The following is a 17216-nucleotide window of genomic DNA, read 5'->3' as shown; positions in this document are numbered from 1 at the left end:
TAAGTCTGTCTCCTTCCATCGGCTCGCCGCCTTTTTAATGAGAGTGAAATACTGTGCTCTTTGCCTGACGTTTGAAGATACAGTTTGCGTGCCTTAAATGTCCATGACTGGAGCGCCGAGGACTCGGAATAATTTACAGTAGTTAGGTATTAATCCTACACACAGGCGCCTGCTCCGGCCCCTCGTGTTAATTCCGCAGCGAGCAATGCTACCTTTGCAGGCACTTCGAACACACTTTCGTGGGCTTGTCACAGCCGCCCGCGAAAACCCTTTTTTCGCGGAGCCGGCTGCCCCGGTTTGCCGTCCGCACGGAACCGGGCGCGTTGTCTTTATGGACCCAGTCTCGCTCCTCTCCCAGGCACTTGAGCTTTTCCAGTTTAGCGCACCGTTGCGATCCCCTTTCCCCTTGAGCGGCTGGGGCCTGCGTTGCATGCCGGGCGCTGTAGTCCCAACTCCTCCCTTGTACGAGCTGTCACCGACAGGGCGTGGGTAGCGAAACACTACAAGTCCCATACTGGCACCTCTCCATCTGCCCCTCTCTCCCATCGGAGACTGAGATACCGTACGGACTGTCTTGACGACCCCCCCCACCCCCCCCGGTCGGACTTTCGGAACCGAAAACGGGCGAGATTAGTGAACTGCCACGGACCAGAACGAAAGAAACGCAACTGACTCTTTAATTTGAGGTATTTGTTTCTCCAAATAATACGAAGAAAACGGAAAGATGGTTGTTTATATAATTTGATAGAGGTGGCTAAAATTTGACGAATTTATTCAGCGGCTGTAGTCAACAGGAATCGGTTCGGTCTGATCTTATTTCCAAACCCAGAAACGGTTTCCGTAGGGGCTGAGGCGGGACTGTCCGTTGCGCGTTTCGTGCCTATACGGTCGGATTCAGATATTTTAACACTGGGAAGCAATTTGTAGCCAGCGAACGCAGTGTGATATTAGTAGCTAAGGTCGACTTTGCTACGCAGGGATCTTAAATCGCATGTTATCTGCGATGCATTCGTGAGAGTAACGTTACTAAACAAGGTCCCCGCACAGGTACAGTGAGATAAGTTGCTCTTATTGCTGGCTGGGATCTCGCCCCGTATCGGAACTCTTAATGTGACCGAATTTCAGACGCAGGGGGAAAGTGCCTACTGTCTTGTGCTGCCGGTGCGTGGCTCCTCTCTGCGATCCTGTTCCTGAAGATCGAGCAATGCAAAGGTTTTTTTTTTTCCCCCCACGAGGACAGAAAAATACCATCCCGAAGGCGACCCAATACGCGCAGGGTATTTTGCCCGAGTTTGCGGAGGGCTGGTTTGTTTGCTGTCCGCCGCCGATGTGATGTTACCTTAGCGGGGAGAGCGGCTTGGCCGGGAACCCGCTGGGCTCGGTGGCTTGTGTGTGTGTTGCAGCTCGGCTTTGCCCGTGTGGGTTTAAGAAGGACACTTTCTGACAACCGAGTTCAAAAGGTTCGGGATCTCCACTCTCTTTTTAAAACGGCGTCGTTCCGAGACTCTCCTCTTCAGGGAAAACAGGATGTGTTTTGAACAAAACAACCGCGTTCCCTCGCGTTTCTCTTTAGTCCCAACATTTCGGACCACCTGAGAAACGAAGCGTGCTCTTCTTATGTTGTGATAAACCTGCGCAGGTATACAGCTTACACGTCCTATAGGTTGCTAGACGCAGGCAGAACTAGCTTCTGTTGCACTTATATGTCGTGAAAACAGTCGTGCGTTACTGCACAGCCCATTTTATGAAATATTTATAGCGTGCTGAAAAGGTACGCTTCTTCTACACGGGCAGCCGGTTGTAAGAGCAGAGCCGAGAGCGAAGGCGGACTGCTCTGCAAGTCGGGTGAGTAAGAAGATTTTATTTTTGTGCTCTTGCTTCATGATGTGCAGCCTTGTCGAGGGGGTTTAAAACTGACGTACACGGTGGTCAGGGACTTTAAGCGCCGAGCATAATCCCTGCTCCCGGCCGCGCGTGGCTGTGGAACTGCATCTGGAAAGGCAGCGAAGTGTCTCGGGACGGAGGAGGTGCTCGGCTCAGGCACAGCCCGAATGAGAGGTGACATTCGTCTGTTTACAACTCATTCGGGAAGTTGTTTAAATCATATGGCTTAATTGTGTTCAACTGTCGTTCTGTGAAGTCCGGACAGGACTGTGGGCTACAGGACAGTCTTATTTTTATTTCATTGTTTTTCCCAAAAAGCTGTGATTGTGGATTAGTGCTTAAATAAATACAGACTTTCGCCCTATCCCCCGATATCGGTGGCTCCGCGGAGCGAGCACCAATGAAATGGCTGCTTTTTGCGGATCTATTGGTAAAAAAAAAAAGACATCCCCACCCCCGCCCTGGGGCAGTAGTCGGCCCCGCGGAGTGCTGGCCCCAGGGATAACGGCGCCCGCTGCCGGAGAGGCTCCCGTGTGCGGGAGCCGAGGTGCGCCGCGGTATTGTCATCTCCGTTCACGTGAGTGCACGGGATGCGGTGCCGATCAGCAGGCCTGCTATTTTTAAACAGAGCTAGTCAAAAAAACCTTTCAGTCTGGGGGGGGGTAGCTTTGGAAGTCAAAGGTTTGCTGGATCTGTTTCAGCAGATAAGCAGCCTGTTTGTGGTGGTCGTGTGCCGGGGGTCTTGTGCCTTACAAGCCTGACATCAGTGAGGCTGTCCCCCCACTGCAATACCCTGGAAGCTGTTTTCAACCTGCAAGACTGGACTGTTGGTGTGGTGTGAGCGAACCGGTCTGTTTCGGGGTTCAGCCACCTTCACACGAGGCCCAGAACTACAAGGATGTTGGCCATGTCGGTAGGGGGGAGAGGAAATTCAGGAGAGATGTTTTCTGTGTGCGGAGAGGGGATTTGGGATTAGGAAGTTGAGTGTATAACTAAGCGTGATTTAAGGGTTTGCACTGAACTGAAAAACAATGGCCTCTTTTTTTTCCCAGATGAAATTCTCTAAACAACAGCAGTGTCAGTCAGCGGAGTGTGTTATTTAAAATTCCACCTCTCTGAACATGGCTTTGAAACTTTTTCAGAACGCATCTTTCTACCTTTTTCAGAAAAAAAAACAAACTCTGGCTGTTTACTCCAGTGTCAGTGGTGGGCCGGCGAACTGTGGAAGCCCCACAGATAAGCCTGTGGTTTTGTGGGATTGTTGGTGGCCAAGGTCGGTCAATGTGTTCAGTGTGTTCGGGCCTGTCAGTGTGTTGAGGCCTGTCAGTGTGTTCAGTGTGTCCGGGCCTGTCAGTGTGTTCAGTGTGTCCAGGCCTGTCATTGTGTCCGGGCCTGTCAGTTTGTTCAGTGTGTCCAGGCCTGTCAGTGTGTTCAGCCTGTCCAGCGTGTCCGGGCCTGTCAGCGTGTTCAGTGTGTCCAGGCCTGTCAGCGTGTCCAGGCCTGTCAATGTGTTCAGCCTGTCCAGCGTGTCCAGGCCTGTCAGTGTGTCCAGTGTGTCTGTGGACAGCGGTGAGAAGCTGTGTCACTGGTCCGGAGACGCTCACTCGTGTCCTTCCTGCGCAGGAGGTGCTGGTGCAGCCTGGGGCCCGTCGGAGTGCGCGGCGCCGAAGCCTGGAGCGAGCCCGTCCCGCCTGCGATGGTGTCGGCCCCTCCGCTCTGCAGCAGCGTGCACGGCTGGGTCAGCGCCGACCGGATCCGCATGTGCGGTATCAACGAGGACCGGTGAGCGCCGCCTTCACCCGCGAGGCCTGTCCGTCTGCCCCCCCGCGCTGCTTTTTCAGCAGGAGGACATTCAGGGCGGCCTCTTGCATGCACAGCACAGCGGTGTCTCTGAAGGCCCGTCCATCGCTTCTCCTGTTGCGAGCTGAGAGCTGGAGCAGGGAAAGACTGCGTCTGTTGTAGGAATCTTCGATTTGAGTGCTGTCCGCGACAGGAGACAGGACATCCCTGGTAGGCAGCTCACGAGGTTAAGCTCTTGAGGGAAAAGGCCCTCGTTGTTTTACAGCATAAGGAATCAATAGGAAGTTTATTGCAAGATTCCACAAGAGCATTGTGATGTTGCAGCTTTGTTGCTCTATTGGATTAGCGCTGTGATGGTATTTACCAGATTGTTGTCTCAGCGCAGAGCAGGGCAGGGTTCCCTGAGGCTTTTAAATGCATGCTGTTGCAGGACCCTCCTGCCTAATGGGTTGCTGGGCATTTAGTCCCACAACTGTAGCTGCCACAGTTGTGTGTTTTGTCACCCCTCCTGTTGGAGCCGTCTTGCGCATATTCTGTTTCTCTGGAGGTCGTTGACTGAAAAATGAGGCCCCCTCACCTTACAACAACAGTGTGAATGGCTGCTAATTGATAAAAAAAGGGGGGAAAAGAAAGCCCAGCATGATCCGAGCAGCATAACTTGATCACAACTGTGAATGATTAGGTTAGGCTTGGAATCATTTTTAGCCACAACGCGTTACAGGGGCCTGAGGGCGCAGAGTGAGAAATGGCCCTTCATCAATTTCTGCCTGTTGGGGGAGGACATGTATTTATATATACAGATGGATATGTGCTGAAATTTGTCATTTATAGTGTGATGCAGAAATGTTACCTCATGTAACGATCCTGGTGCAGGTCCTTCTCCAATTATTTCCTGTAAAAAATCTATACTCAGAGGCTGAGTATTTCCTAAAGTTTTTTTAATGGCGAAAGTGTCTCAATTAGTGCAGCTGAGCCCAAGCCTGGATACGGCCTCAGGGTCCTGCATCAGGCTCATCAGTGCCGGCTTGCGGAGAATTTAGGATTGCCGGTAGTGAAAGTTTCAAGAGGAATAAGAGTTTCACTGTGATCTGTGGTTCTTTTGTTTTGTTTCAAGCCCCCTGGAATCTTTGTTTTGGCCTTTTGAAACGGAAGCAGCTCACAGTATCGCCGGTGGGCACGCCCCTGCGGGGGCCGATTCATGAATAGCCTGACAATGGCTGCCAGGAGACCTAGTGGTTAAAACCACTCAGGTGTGAATAGCTGTGGTTTCGGGGTCACGCGGGAGGTCCACAGTGCGGGGTCCCCAGCTGTGCGCTCGTCAGCAGCCTCAGTGTGTCCCCTGTGTTTGCCAGGAGAGCGCCGTACCCCGAAGAGGAGCCAGCCCGGGCCGGCACACAGCCTGCGGCGCCGAAGGAATGCTGCACTAGCAGCAGCGTCGTGCAGGTAACACCAGCCTTCCGCTGGGGGAACAGCTGAGGGGGGTTTCAGTCAGATGGTCGAAATGTCCGTGTGTGAGACGAAATTCGAGTTCTTAATATGCTTTGTTATTGCACGCTACTTGCATTACACTGAAAGTTCGAACCTGCATCCTGAACAGAAACAGCTTTTGGGCCCACATTTATAATCCCAAAATGTTACATTTGTCAAGGCAAAGACAGACAAATTCCCCCTATTTAAAGGGAAGCATCCAAGGATTCCTTTAAAAATGCCTCTGTATTCTTATTCTGCATTGTTAGCTGACTGCATCAGTCTCAGTTGGTTATAACAAAAGCATATTCACCGTATACTGCAAGGGTCAAAAAGACCTTGGTGAGTGCGTAAGGTTCAGTGATATGAGATGGAGTTGTGCGAGTGAAGAGTGACGTGAAGCAGGTATTCATGGTCACAAACAGCCAGATGTTTGGATTTTGCGCCCTACATTTTGTACCCAGGTAAGTCTATAGAGAACGAAGTCTTGCTGGCAGTGATGACCTGGAGAGTTCTCAGTCACACAGCAGGGCTTGCGCTGAAGCAGTCCCTGGTGAAAGAGCTCCAGGCCGAAGTTTTCCATGTGCTGGTTTCTGTTGTCCAGGTGGATGCCACCCAGATGAACGCAGAGGTCAGCGCTTCGAGCAGGTCTCCGGAGAGGATGGTCGGGCAGCCCCCGCCGCCAGCGCTGCCCCCCGAGCTCCAAGCCGATGTTCCCCTCGGCCAGCAGTCACAGCCGGGCCCGGCTGCCGAGCCCAGGGGCGCAGACGTCTCCTCGAGAGCAACCCCGCAGACACAGCCCCCCCCGGGCAGCGGCGCCGGGGGCCCCGTCTCTCCTGCGCAGCTGTGGCCTGTGAGAAAGATGGAGAGCGCGGACGTGTGTCTGGGCTCCGGCGCTGGCCGAGCGGCCCCGCCGCTGGTCACGCTGCCCCTGGGCTTCCAGGGCGCCCCTCTCTTCAGTCCCCCGCACACCGTGGCCTTCGTGCCCCCCACGCCCGTGTGCAAGATAACTCTGCCCACAAGCACGGCCCCCCTGGCGGCTTTGAGAGACCCCCTCGTCGCCCAGTTCGCACCGGAATGTCAGCTGCAGAGCTCAGGTTCCGGCCTGACCCCCCCCCTGCGGGCCCTCCCTTACCATTTCCCCCTGGGCAGGACCCTTACGCCCGAGCCCAGATCCCCTTCCGCCGCGCAGAAGTCGAGCACCAAGCTTTCCACGGCGGGACCGGAGCTGTGTTCCGGCCCGGACTTGGCGTCTTCGGCCCCGCTCGCTCTCCCGCTGAAGCAGCCGGCTCTGTCACTCTCTCCTCACCCTCCCGTCTGCTACAGCCCCACCGGCTCCCTGCCTCTGAGCCACACGGCCGCACACAGCAGGCTGCTGGGCCGCTTGGAGAGCAGCACCCCCCACCCCTACGCCGACAAGCCCCCCTTGGCGTACGCTCGCTTAAAGTCCCCCCCGATGGCCCTGGAAGAGCTGTCTCTGGCCCCCTCTCCCGAAGACAGAGACGTGCCCCTGGATTTGTCCACGAAGTCCAAGCGTCAGAAAACCACAATGGATCTAAGCAGAAGCTCGCCGATGAGGGAGCTCCCCCTAGTGGAATCGGGGCAGAATGAGCTGGCGTCGCTGAAGTGTCCACCGCCAGCCCAGGCCGTGAGCTTCGGGCCTGCTTCTCCTTACCCCATCTTCCCAGACGTCCTGAGAAACGGTGCCGCTCTTGCAAAGAAGCCCGTTGGGCTTTTGAACTCCCAGGTCCCAGAAGCCTCTGCGCCGTGGGCTAAGAGCTCCGCGCAGGGCTCCCTCAGCAGCCTGCCCGGGACGTACGTGGGCGTGGCCAGTCCAGTCCTGGCGGCCACCTTGCGCAGCAAAGACGCAGCTTTTGTGGACGACCCTCAGAACATCGCCAAGCAGGAAACCATCTCCATCATTGACCAAGGCGATCAGCTGCTTTCTAAGGGAAAGAAGGCAACACCCAAGACGAAAGACATCCACCAAGCCCAGACGAACAAGCACCCTAACAGTAGCCTCCCGGGAGTCAGGCAACAGTGCCTGCCACTCAAGACCAACATGTTACCCATAACTCTGTCTGTTTCTGCTAATCTCCTGGCTCCCTGCCAGATAAACGGTGGAAACACCATCTCTCGGCCAGCCGACACACCTCTGCTGCACCTGCCGAGCTTACTTCCCTGCTCTGGTGGATCCGTGCCGGAGAAATCCATGCAGGAGAGCCCCCATGTGAGGGCCGGGGGGGTCAGCGAGGGCGGTCTCCTTCACCAGAGCCCACCCAAGGGAGAAGAGGAGAAGTGGGACAAAGCCAAATCGCCGTTGTCCAACCTGGAGTACATAGTGAAGCACACAGCTCTGGAGACGTCCTCGCGGGCCTGTGAAGCCGCCTGTGATCTGGCCACTGCTGACACCAGGGAAACGGAAGCAGTCCCTTTGCAGGCTGGGGGCCAGGAAGCTGCCTCTAAAGAGCCAAGCGTGGCGGAGAGCCCCCCCTCCAAAACACCAAAGAAGCTGGAGAACGCCAGCCCGGACAGGCCTGCCTGCCAGCAAGACGGGAAACAAGCTGCTGACCTGGAGGTGGCGAGCAAGGCCCCCGAGGAAGCGCAGTGCGATGGCGAGAGCCCCGCCCCGAGACACCGGGGCCCAGGGGAGACTGCGGGAGCGCAGGAGGAGAGGAAGGTGGAGCACCTCTCGCCCTGCGTGAAGCTGGAGGGCATCACCCTGTCCATGCTCAAGGGCCAGCGCGCCGCCGGGGCCGGCCGGGAGAGGAAACGGAACGGCGCCCCGGAGGCACGGCAGGCTCCCTCCGGAGGCAAGGACCGGGGCGGCCAGTCCAGGAGGACCCAGGAGCTGCCGTCCCCAGGTCCCGGGAGAAGGACGGAGAAGTCTGCCAAGAAGCAGGAGACGGACAGCGCAGTGGCAGATGAGGACCATCGGCCGAAGAAGGTATTGCGGCTCTCGAGCCGATTTGTGTTTTATTGTCCCCTCCGTGCGGTAGTTTTCCAGAGCTCCATTTTCTTGCCTTCTTGGAGGAAGGCAGAACCAAACTGGAATAGTAACCATTGCCTGAAAGACAGCGTTGGCATCTTAGAGTTTGTCCGGCTTTTCCTCTGTATTCATAGCATAGTGCTTCACATTACGAGTGTGGCACATAATGATCTTTTGAGGTAATTAAAAAGCAATTACCGTATCAATTAAAATGAGGAGAGTTCTGTAAAATCGTGATACCCTAATAGTGATCATGTTGATATGGAGGCAAATACTCATCAAGTATTTAATTCCTCATTTTTATGTAACACTTTGGGGATTAGAAAAGGATTTTGAAAAAAAGTACAACTTTGAAATGCAACAAACAACATTTTTATTTATTGTATTTATTTTTAGATCTTAAAAGAAAATAAAGGGCTATTTTCATATTAAGATATATATTGCCACCTAAGGGTGACACGGTAGCACTGTGGTTAGCACTGCTCCCCAACGGCATTGGGACCCCGGGCTCAATGCCTGGGGTGCCAACTGTGTGGAGTTTGCACGTTCTCCCTGGGCTTCCTCTGGGTGCTCAGGTGACCTGGCATCGTCTGTGCCTGTGTTTGCCCTGTGGTGGCCTGGCGTTCTGCCCAGGGTGTAGCCTGCCTTGCGCCTGTTGCTTGCCTGGATAGGCCCGGGCTCCCCCGCGCCCCTGAACTGGATCAGTGGTTAGAGACAGGGGGACGGGTTGGCCCAGCTGCGTAGAGAGTGCGCTCCCATCACACATACCAGGCGAGCTCTCCAGTGGGGAAGTGGGGGGGCAGGTGTCCCAGGTGTCGGGGGCTGACGGAGGAGTTTTTGTGTTGCAGAAGAGGAAGCGGTGGGCAGCTGTGCCCCAGGAGAGCCCGCCTGAGGTGCCCTCGTGCCCACAGAGCGAGGGGCTGGGCAGGAAGCGCAGGAGGAGAGGGAGTCTGGCACACAGGAGCGTGCCTGCTCCCGGTGCAGCAGGTGAGCATGGCAGGGCCAGCGTCTGGGTGCACCACGGGCTCTGTGCTGACGTCTGTTTCTGTTCTGGCTGCTCTTTAAGGAGAGCCAGGGAGCCTGTGAGGACTGGCGCAGGTGACTGCTGTATGCCCAGTGCTGGTTCACGCTAAGCCACCTGGGTCACCTCTGTCTGCTGGAAAATCCCGATGTTTTAAGTAGATGTGGGCAAGTGTGTCATTTACTGCAAGAGATTTATCATTTACAGGCTGTGGGAAGGGACTTGTAGATTGTTTTATTACGAGTTCTGTTTGACACCCGTCGATTTGGATTCTCGGGTGGTCTAGCCGCTCGGCCGGCCCCTGTGCCAGCGGAGGTGGCTGAGCTCTTGGCTGGTGCTCTCACTGACGGTGGTGTAGCTCACGGCTGCCTGACTGGGGGCACAGGCTCAGGGGGGCGCCCAGGGAGTCACTCCTGACCGGGTGACCCAGGAGGCGGTGAAGAGCCAGCCCCGAGGGGACCTGGCTTAAGCCATTCAGGTAGCGCTGCTGCCTACAAGAGGCTGTTCTGCCAGGAGGGTCATATATCTGCTCGCAGCTCATCTCCCCGGTGGAAGGTGGCCGTACCTGTCCTGAGTGTGAGCGCAGTGTGGAAACTGACACTCCTGTGTCACACAGATGGCCTGGGCAGCTCGTTCCCGTGCCCCAGGAGCAGCGAGGTGCCCGTCTCCCTGCCGAGGAGCCCCGCCTGGATGAGTAGGGAGGGGGGCCCCGCAGAGAGCACCCCCAAACTGAGACGGGGGCGGCGGCGAGTAGGGGGGGCTCCCCGGGACGACTGGAGCTGCTCCCCGCCCCCGCCCCTCCGCCGGCCCAGGGGCCGCCCGCGCTCGCGCTCCCGCCCGCAGCCGGAGCCCGGCGGGTGGGGCGCGGCGCCGCCCGGCGAGCCGGAGGCCCCCGCCCGGAGGACGCGCAGGAGGCGCCGCAACCGGAAGTACCAGAACGGGGAGTACATCACGGAGCGGGACCGGGCCGAGGAGGAGGAGGCCGAGGAGAGCTGCGTCACCACACGGCAGGCCGCCCGCGCCGGGGCAGGTACGGCACAGCGCCCCCTAGCGCCGCGCCGCTCCTCTGCCAGCGCAGCGGCTGCAGGCGGGGTGGGAAACATTCAGGCAGCCTGGAGTGTAAAAGCTGTGTTGAGACCTGGTTTACAGAGATGCCTTTTAACGTCAGAGGGGCTGAGTATCTCCACCGAGTTACAGGCGCGTCATTCATCACGTTCGAGTTCATTAGCATTTCTTAAAATGCCAGTAACCCGGCTTTCAGTGGCTCAGGGGCAGCCCTTGCTGGTGAAGAGGGATGACTTGATATTTCTGCGTTTTTGCTCGCGTTATATTTCCTCCTCTTCCCGGGTGGCTGTAGTTGCGTGGTGTTTCCCCCCCCCCCCGGGTAGCGTGCGGGCTGTAACGCGCTCGTCTCCCTGCAGATTCCCTCCCCCGGCGCTGCGCCCCCCCGCCGTGCCGGGGCCCCAGCCCGGACCCCGCGCTCCGGAGGGCACTGCTGACGCGCTCGGGGGCCCTGCGGCGCTCGGAGCCCGCCGGCGAGCCGGAGCCGTGCGACAAGCCCTCGGGGAAGCGCAAGTTCAAGAGCAAGCACCTGGTGGAGGCGGAGGAGGAGAGGAAGGTACGCTGTCCGGAGAGCTCTCGCAGGGAAGCAACAAAGCACAGATGCGTGGGAGGAAAAAATGCTGCTTGGCGTTAAAAATACAAAATAGATGTTTTTTTTCCCCAATCATTTGCCGTTTGTTCCAAACTTGAGTGATCCTTTACAGTAAGCAGTGGCAAATCAATTGGCATGTTGATTCTTAATGCGGACCTGTGGACTTAATTTTAGTTTACTTTCAAGACAATCTGTAGTAACGCATAGTGCGTTTTCTGCTTGAATTCTTGTGCAGCCAAAAGGTGGACTTTTTTAAACTTTGCACTAGAGTAGAGCTACATCGCCCTCTTCTGGCGAGAACAGTAACTACAGGCTGTAAGAAGGATGCGGACTGGTCTTTGTTTCCGCAAGCGGTGAAATCGGCGCTAGTGTTGCCCCGGGTTTCTCTTCCTCGTTCCTTACGCCGTGTTTTTACATTACAGGTCAAGACGAGACGAGGCAGCTTAGGCAAGTGCTCAGCCTCTCTGCTGGCCGCAGCGGAGAGTCCCCCCGCGAAGAGGCCGGTAGGAACGGGCTGCACCCTGAAGGGGGCGTCCTCCCCCTCCCCGGGCAGGAGAGGGAGCTCCGGGAGGAGGGGGGGCCCGGAGTCGACGCCCCCCCCCGGCCGACCCGCCCCCCCCGAGGTGCGCAGGCTGATCGTCAACAAGAACGCCGGGGAGACTCTGCTGCAGAGGGCGGCGCGCCTGGGCTACCAGGTAGTGCTCCTGGAGGAGGGGGGCGGGCCGGGGCTGCTGGAGTTCTCAGTGTTGGGAGATATTAAGACCCGACGAGTCTGACAGGAAACTACGAGAAGCACCTGAATGCAGAGGCTGCCACTGCGCTGCGGCCTGAAACGAAGGGGTTGGCTGAGCAGCGAAAGAACTGGCTGCACTGGCTACACTGGCTGCACTGGACTGGTCTTTCATGAGCATTATCATCCACAGTCCAGCGCCGGTCAGCTCCATGCCTGCGCAGCTTCTTTCTTTGAGGGAGTTATTTTCATCTCGTGCAAGCGAGAGAGGGGTTGCGTTGTTTTTAGCTGTGGTCAAGAGCCAGTCCCACTCCTGCTTCTTTTGTGACCCCTCTTTCTCTCCCTCTCCCTCCCTCTATTCCTCCCCCTCTCCCGTCCTGCAGGAGGTGGTGCTGTACTGCCTGGAGAAGGAGGTGTGCGAGGTCAATCACCGTGACAACGCGGGCTACACGGCGCTGCACGAGGCCTGTGCCCGGGGCTGGGGCGCCATCGTCGCGCTGCTGCTGGAGCACGGGGCGGACGTGAACTGCAGCGCGCAGGACGGCACGCGGTAGGCACCAGAGGGGCACCGCGCCGCGCCAGTCGCGTGTGTCTGCTGGGTCGGGCCGCACCGCCCACAGCACTGTAGATCTGTGGCAAAGATTCAGGACAGCGCTGCGGTTGTTAGTCGTAACAAAACTAAAAAGCACCTGAAGAAGGCTCCACAGCCGAACCATTGTGTTTCCTTCTTTCTCTTTCCAGCAGGGAATAAACCTTTTTTATAACCCACAAAGTAAATGCAAAACAAAACAGAGAGCTGCTTGTTCCTGGTAAGAGTCACAGTAACAAGGGGCCCAGAGCACAGGACAGGAATCTGGGTGACCATGCAGACCCACTGCCCAGTCAGGAGCAGAACCCAGAATAACACAGTTTGCCACTGTGCGACAGGAGAACTGGAGTGCTCGTTGAAAGGCCCTCTTGAGTTTCACAGATCGGTACAGCGAGGGTGTGGTGCCTGTCCCAGGTGTGCGTGTTGGTGATTACGACTGTTTTCGCAGCCCGATTCATGACGCGGTGGCCAACGACCACCTGAACGTGGTGCGAATCCTGCTGGGTCACAGCGCGGACCCCACGCTCGCGACGTACTCCGGCCAGACCGCGCTCAAGCTGGCCTCCAGCCCCACCATGAAGGCTTTCCTCACAGGTAGGCGCCCTTGCGGTGTTGTTAAGGCTCTGGTGCGTCACGTCCTTTGTTACACGGAGTATCGTTCTGTGCACCGTCCGCGATTTACATGACAAGAGTGGGCTCAGGCCTCTGCAGGAGTGAAGGACAGCCCCCCGGCACCCTGGGAGGCCTCCAGCTGAGTTTGTGTCTGTGTCTTCATGGTTTCATCCCGTTCTGCTCGTAAACTTGAATGATCGTCCACAGGAGCCGTTTAGCTAATTGTTGTTTGCCCTCAGCTCTTGTGCAAGAACCCCAGTCCTCTGCCTCTTTCTTTAGCATTGGAAAATGCCCTCTGGCAACTCTCCTCTGAATTCTTTCCCTTCGACCAGCGAGGATTTTCCCCTCCAACTCCCTGCTGTCGAAAGTGGGGGAGTTCCTTGTGTTCCACAGACCATTTTTTCCAATGGACACCAGCAGATACCTGTCCGTGCCTCCCCCATCTGTGTAATGTGCGCTGTGCTCACTCCCAGACGCTGGACTGCTTCAGCACAAGGCCATCTCCTGTATGTCCACGTGGCTCTGGGGACCAGGCTTGGCCACCACTGTGGGGATCTTCTGCCTCTCTGCCTTTCAGACTGGGCTGGGGCAGTGCCTTTGGGCTTCGACTCGCTGCTGTTGTCACTGTACTAGAGCAAGTTCCTCTGCAAAATGCACACTTTCCACAGCAGCGTTCACATACCCTGGAGGGGTGATGCAGCTCTCATCTGCAGGTCTGTAGGTGCACTGGTATCCAGTAAAGCCACGGTGATCAGTCTGACCCGAGCCCACCTGAGCCCAGGGGTGCTCAAACCACACTGCGAAGGTCAAAGACTCAGAACGGTGTTGTTTGGACTGTAGAGTTCTGCCCACACTCTGAGCACAGGCCTATGCTGGAGAGCCCCACCGTCGACACTGTTATTTATTCTGAAACTATTAATTGGGGGAAAAAAATTATTTGTTAAACTGGCCACAGATGGTAACTGCTTTCATTGCTGTGAGGGGCCTTGCTAAGGTCAGCGAGTTGAGTGCAGAGCAGACAGATGACTGCAGGAACTCTTTCTGATCGCTTCCTCTCTCTCGCAGAGTACTTTGCTGATCTCGAGGGTCACAGCGAGGACGATGCCAAGCTTTGCTGGGATTTGTACAGCAGCTCTATGTTCGGTAAGACATGACTGTCTTCTGTTTTTTGTGCCAAGTGAGGTTATAGGCAGCAGTGTGGAGCAGGGGTGAGGGTTGAACCAGCTGTGTGAATGGGTGCAAATGAGGCTGATTTGGATAAAAGTGCCGGTGGAATTAGGAAGAATATCTTCCCATGCAGGCTGCTGCCCTGCTGATACTGCTTGAGTGTCCCTCCCTGCCCCACCCTAGTGGAACTGCAGAAGATGACGCTGGTGCTCAAGTCTGGCCTGGTGCTATATGGTGTTTCCGATTCATTGGCATGGAATCTTATTGTGATTAGTATCATGTAAAAGTCAAAAGCACCTGCTTGTTTATTATCTATGTTTGATTATCCAGTTAAGTAAGATTCTGTTCTTTATTAAAGTTATCTTTATTATTTAATATTTGATTGTTTTATTAAGTCCATCCTAATGTGAACCTGCTGTGTGAACACAGTACTACTAGAGGAAGAGTTTGGATTCACACCAGCCGTGGTCTGAACGACCGTTATTGCTGCCCCTGTAGAGCAGAAGTAAAACTCTCACCTCCTGGAGCAGTAGCTGAGGAGGAGTCTGGGATGGGCTGTGAGATGCCATCTGTCTGTCTGTGTGCTCCAGAGACCAACCAGGAGGTGAACTGGGACTTCCTGCTCTCCCCCCCTGAGGAGGAGGAGGAAGACAGGGATGCGGAGGAGAAGGAAGACTGCTTCCTGTTTGAGTTTTCCACAGAGCCACTTCTGCCCTGCTATCATGTCCAAGTGACCCTGTCCCAGGGGTGAGTGGCTGTGTGCTGGTCCAGCTGTGTGTCCTGACCAGTGTGTGACAAACTGTTACAGTGTGTTTTACTCCCAAGTTCATGCTTTTATCTTTTTTTTTCAAATCAAGATACACTGTTGTCCAATAGCTTACCTGCAGTGAACAGTGCAAAATAATGTAAAGCCCGAATGAATGGTTACGGTGTCATGCCTTCAAGCACATTACAGCAAGCAGAAGGAGCTGTACTGAGCCGAACTAGGAGATTATTTCCTGCATTGAACTAAGAGACGTGAGGAGCTGGGCGAAAGAAAGGAGACAAGATAGGCTCTCTTTATTGGCCAGATACAATTTCTCGTATTAGGAATTTGTCTTTGAGCAAACCCCAGCCTGCTCTCCATGAGACACACAGACAGGGAGAGAAGCTTTGGGTCAGAGCGCAGGGTCAGCCATTTATACGGCACTGGAGCAGCTGGGGTTTAGGGTCTTGCTCAGGGGCCCAGCAGAGTAGGATTCCTCTGCCGTCTGTGGGACACGAACCAGCAACCTTAGAGCTGGAAGATTGTTTCAGACTGAGTTTTGCTTCCATTCACATCTGTCTTGCTTCTCTCTGTGTGTCTGCTACAGCTTCTGCAATTGGCTTCTCCTCTCCGACGTCCTGAAGCGTCTCAAAATGTCCGCGCGGATATTCCGAGCGCGATACCCTCACCTGGAGGTTGCCAGCCTCCCGCAGGCGGAGTTCGTCAGCCAGGTGTCGGTCAGCCAGCTCATGTCTGCGCCCCAGGAGCTGAGGGACAGCAGCCTGGAGCTGGTGCGCTGTGTCCCGGAGCTGCAGGAGCTCCTGGGCTCCTCCGTCCAGGTGCTGAAGGACGAGCCGGCCGAGCTGTAGCGCAGGACTGACCTGCTCAGGACAGGGGGGCAGCCACAGGCCAGCTGGACAGAAACATCGCTCTGCAGCTCTTCAGGTTGAGCTTTTAAGACAAAGGCGCAAAACCACATTTTAAAACTGTTTTTTTTTTTTAGTTTCACCTCAGGGCTCCAGGTGGAATTTTTATATGAGCCCAGTGAACGTTACATTTTTGTTTTTCCGAATTCAACTGAATGTTCTCGGACGGGGATTGTCCTCGGTCCCCCGCAGCCCTGAGTGGTTAGCGAAGAAGCGGGGGTCCAGCCCGGTCAGATGGGCCTGGGCAGGCCGCAGACTGACCTGTCCCCACGATCAGAGGCCTGGACTGCGTGGACGGGTTCTTCTGAAGTACAGGGCACCTGCTGGCCACCGCTAAACCGATTGTATCTGAAGAACTTGACCTCGGAGATCTTCAAGTCAGGCTTTGCGGTCGGCTCTGGTTTCTCCTGCGTTTTCAATAATTTAGTATTTTGGTGAACCACAGATATGCCCACACCTTACCCCTGGCCACACGCTTTCTTTGAAGTGAACTGACTTGCAAAGGTTCCAGATTCCTGGGAGTGGCCTGGCGGAGCTGCACAGCTGACCAGGTGGCTCTGGGCTGGTTCTCTGTGCCTGCAGCACCTCCGGCGTGGCTCTTCCGGCCACCCCTCCTTACTGCCCTCAGCCGCTGTGACTGTCCTGCGAGTCCAGAACAAGAGAGCATCTGTGTCTATGAACGGGTGGACTTGGAGCTTTTCGGAGACAGACGTTGCAGGACGGTAGGACATGTTGGTTCTCCTGCAGATGCCCAAAACTCTGAGCTGCGTACTGAATCTGGAGGATCATGGGAAGGATAGGTGACCTCTGACCTTCCCATCCTTTTCCTGTTCTAATGATATTGCTTCTTCCATGTCTGGTGGAAACTTTTATTTACTTACAGTGTTTGGTTTGTTTCCTTGGCTTAATTTAATAGACTTTGTTATGATTAATATATTTTCCTTTTTTCTGTGTGTGTAATATGATTTAATAAGATTGGTTTGTATGGTTGGTGCTGTAAAAATGAAACATTATATATATATAATTTTTCCTTGGTTCAAAGGTTTTTGTTTTTTTTTCTCATTTTTTTGTGTTTCTCCATGCATATTTTAACAAGCAAAAGTACAGTTTTATTGTACTGGTGCTAAACTAGATTTTGTGTTTGACAATCAATGGATTTCCTTTCTGAAGTTTAAAACAATAAATGATATTTAAAAGAAAATGAATATAGAAACAACACAAGGACGTGCGTTTTCCTGCGCAGTGTCTCTCGTCACTGTGCGGGCTGGCCGCGATGACGTCACGCCTCGTGGGCGTGCTGCTTATGCGCTGGTTAGGAATCGAAGGAGGACAGGCAAATTAAGCATTTTTTTTAAAAAAGGAACAACATACAGAATAAAGCATGGTTGTTAAGTCTTGCTTGTGGTGTTCTTTATATCAGACGATAGCTATATATACATGCAGTAGTGTCTTTTCGTATTAGCTTGTTAGGTGAGGTTAGTGATTTTTGAAAACTAATTCTCTATTTGCGGTGCAGCCAGTACGGCTCCGCTTACACTATTGCGATCTGACCCAAAATGCACCGCCACTGTAACAAGGCAGCGTCTTAATCGTGGCCACAAGGGGGCGCCAGGCATTCACATTTACGAAATT

At 54.9% G+C, this 17216-nt stretch overlaps 1 protein-coding gene across 10 annotated transcripts in view; it reads left to right on the top strand.

The window, feature by feature from the left end:
* Nucleotides 1-16785, top strand: part of bcorl1 (BCL6 corepressor like 1) — a 28755-nt gene extending 11970 nt beyond the window's left edge. For 3 of the 10 annotated variants that reach the window (XM_088597413.1, XM_088597416.1, XM_088597418.1), the window contains exons 2-13: nt 3508-3666; nt 5037-5127; nt 5756-8098; nt 8989-9127; nt 9778-10191; nt 10583-10779; nt 11238-11510; nt 11929-12095; nt 12583-12728; nt 13812-13889; nt 14504-14660; nt 15266-16785. In XM_088597413.1, the coding sequence (XP_088453539.1) occupies nt 3508-3666; nt 5037-5127; nt 5756-8098; nt 8989-9127; nt 9778-10191; nt 10583-10779; nt 11238-11510; nt 11929-12095; nt 12583-12728; nt 13812-13889; nt 14504-14660; nt 15266-15527 (4426 nt within the window). In that variant the 3' untranslated portion in view covers nt 15528-16785. The other 7 variants (XM_088597417.1, XM_088597415.1, XM_088597419.1 and 4 more) reach the window with 7 other exon arrangements.
* The last annotated feature ends 431 nt before the right edge of the window (nt 16786-17216 follow it).

Source organism: Lepisosteus platostomus, chromosome 10 (assembly GCF_059453375.1).
Source record: "Lepisosteus platostomus isolate fLepPlt1 chromosome 10, fLepPlt1.hap1, whole genome shotgun sequence".
Classification (NCBI taxonomy): Eukaryota; Metazoa; Chordata; class Actinopteri; order Semionotiformes; family Lepisosteidae; genus Lepisosteus; species Lepisosteus platostomus.
This window is presented reverse-complemented; position numbering and strand designations above follow the sequence as displayed.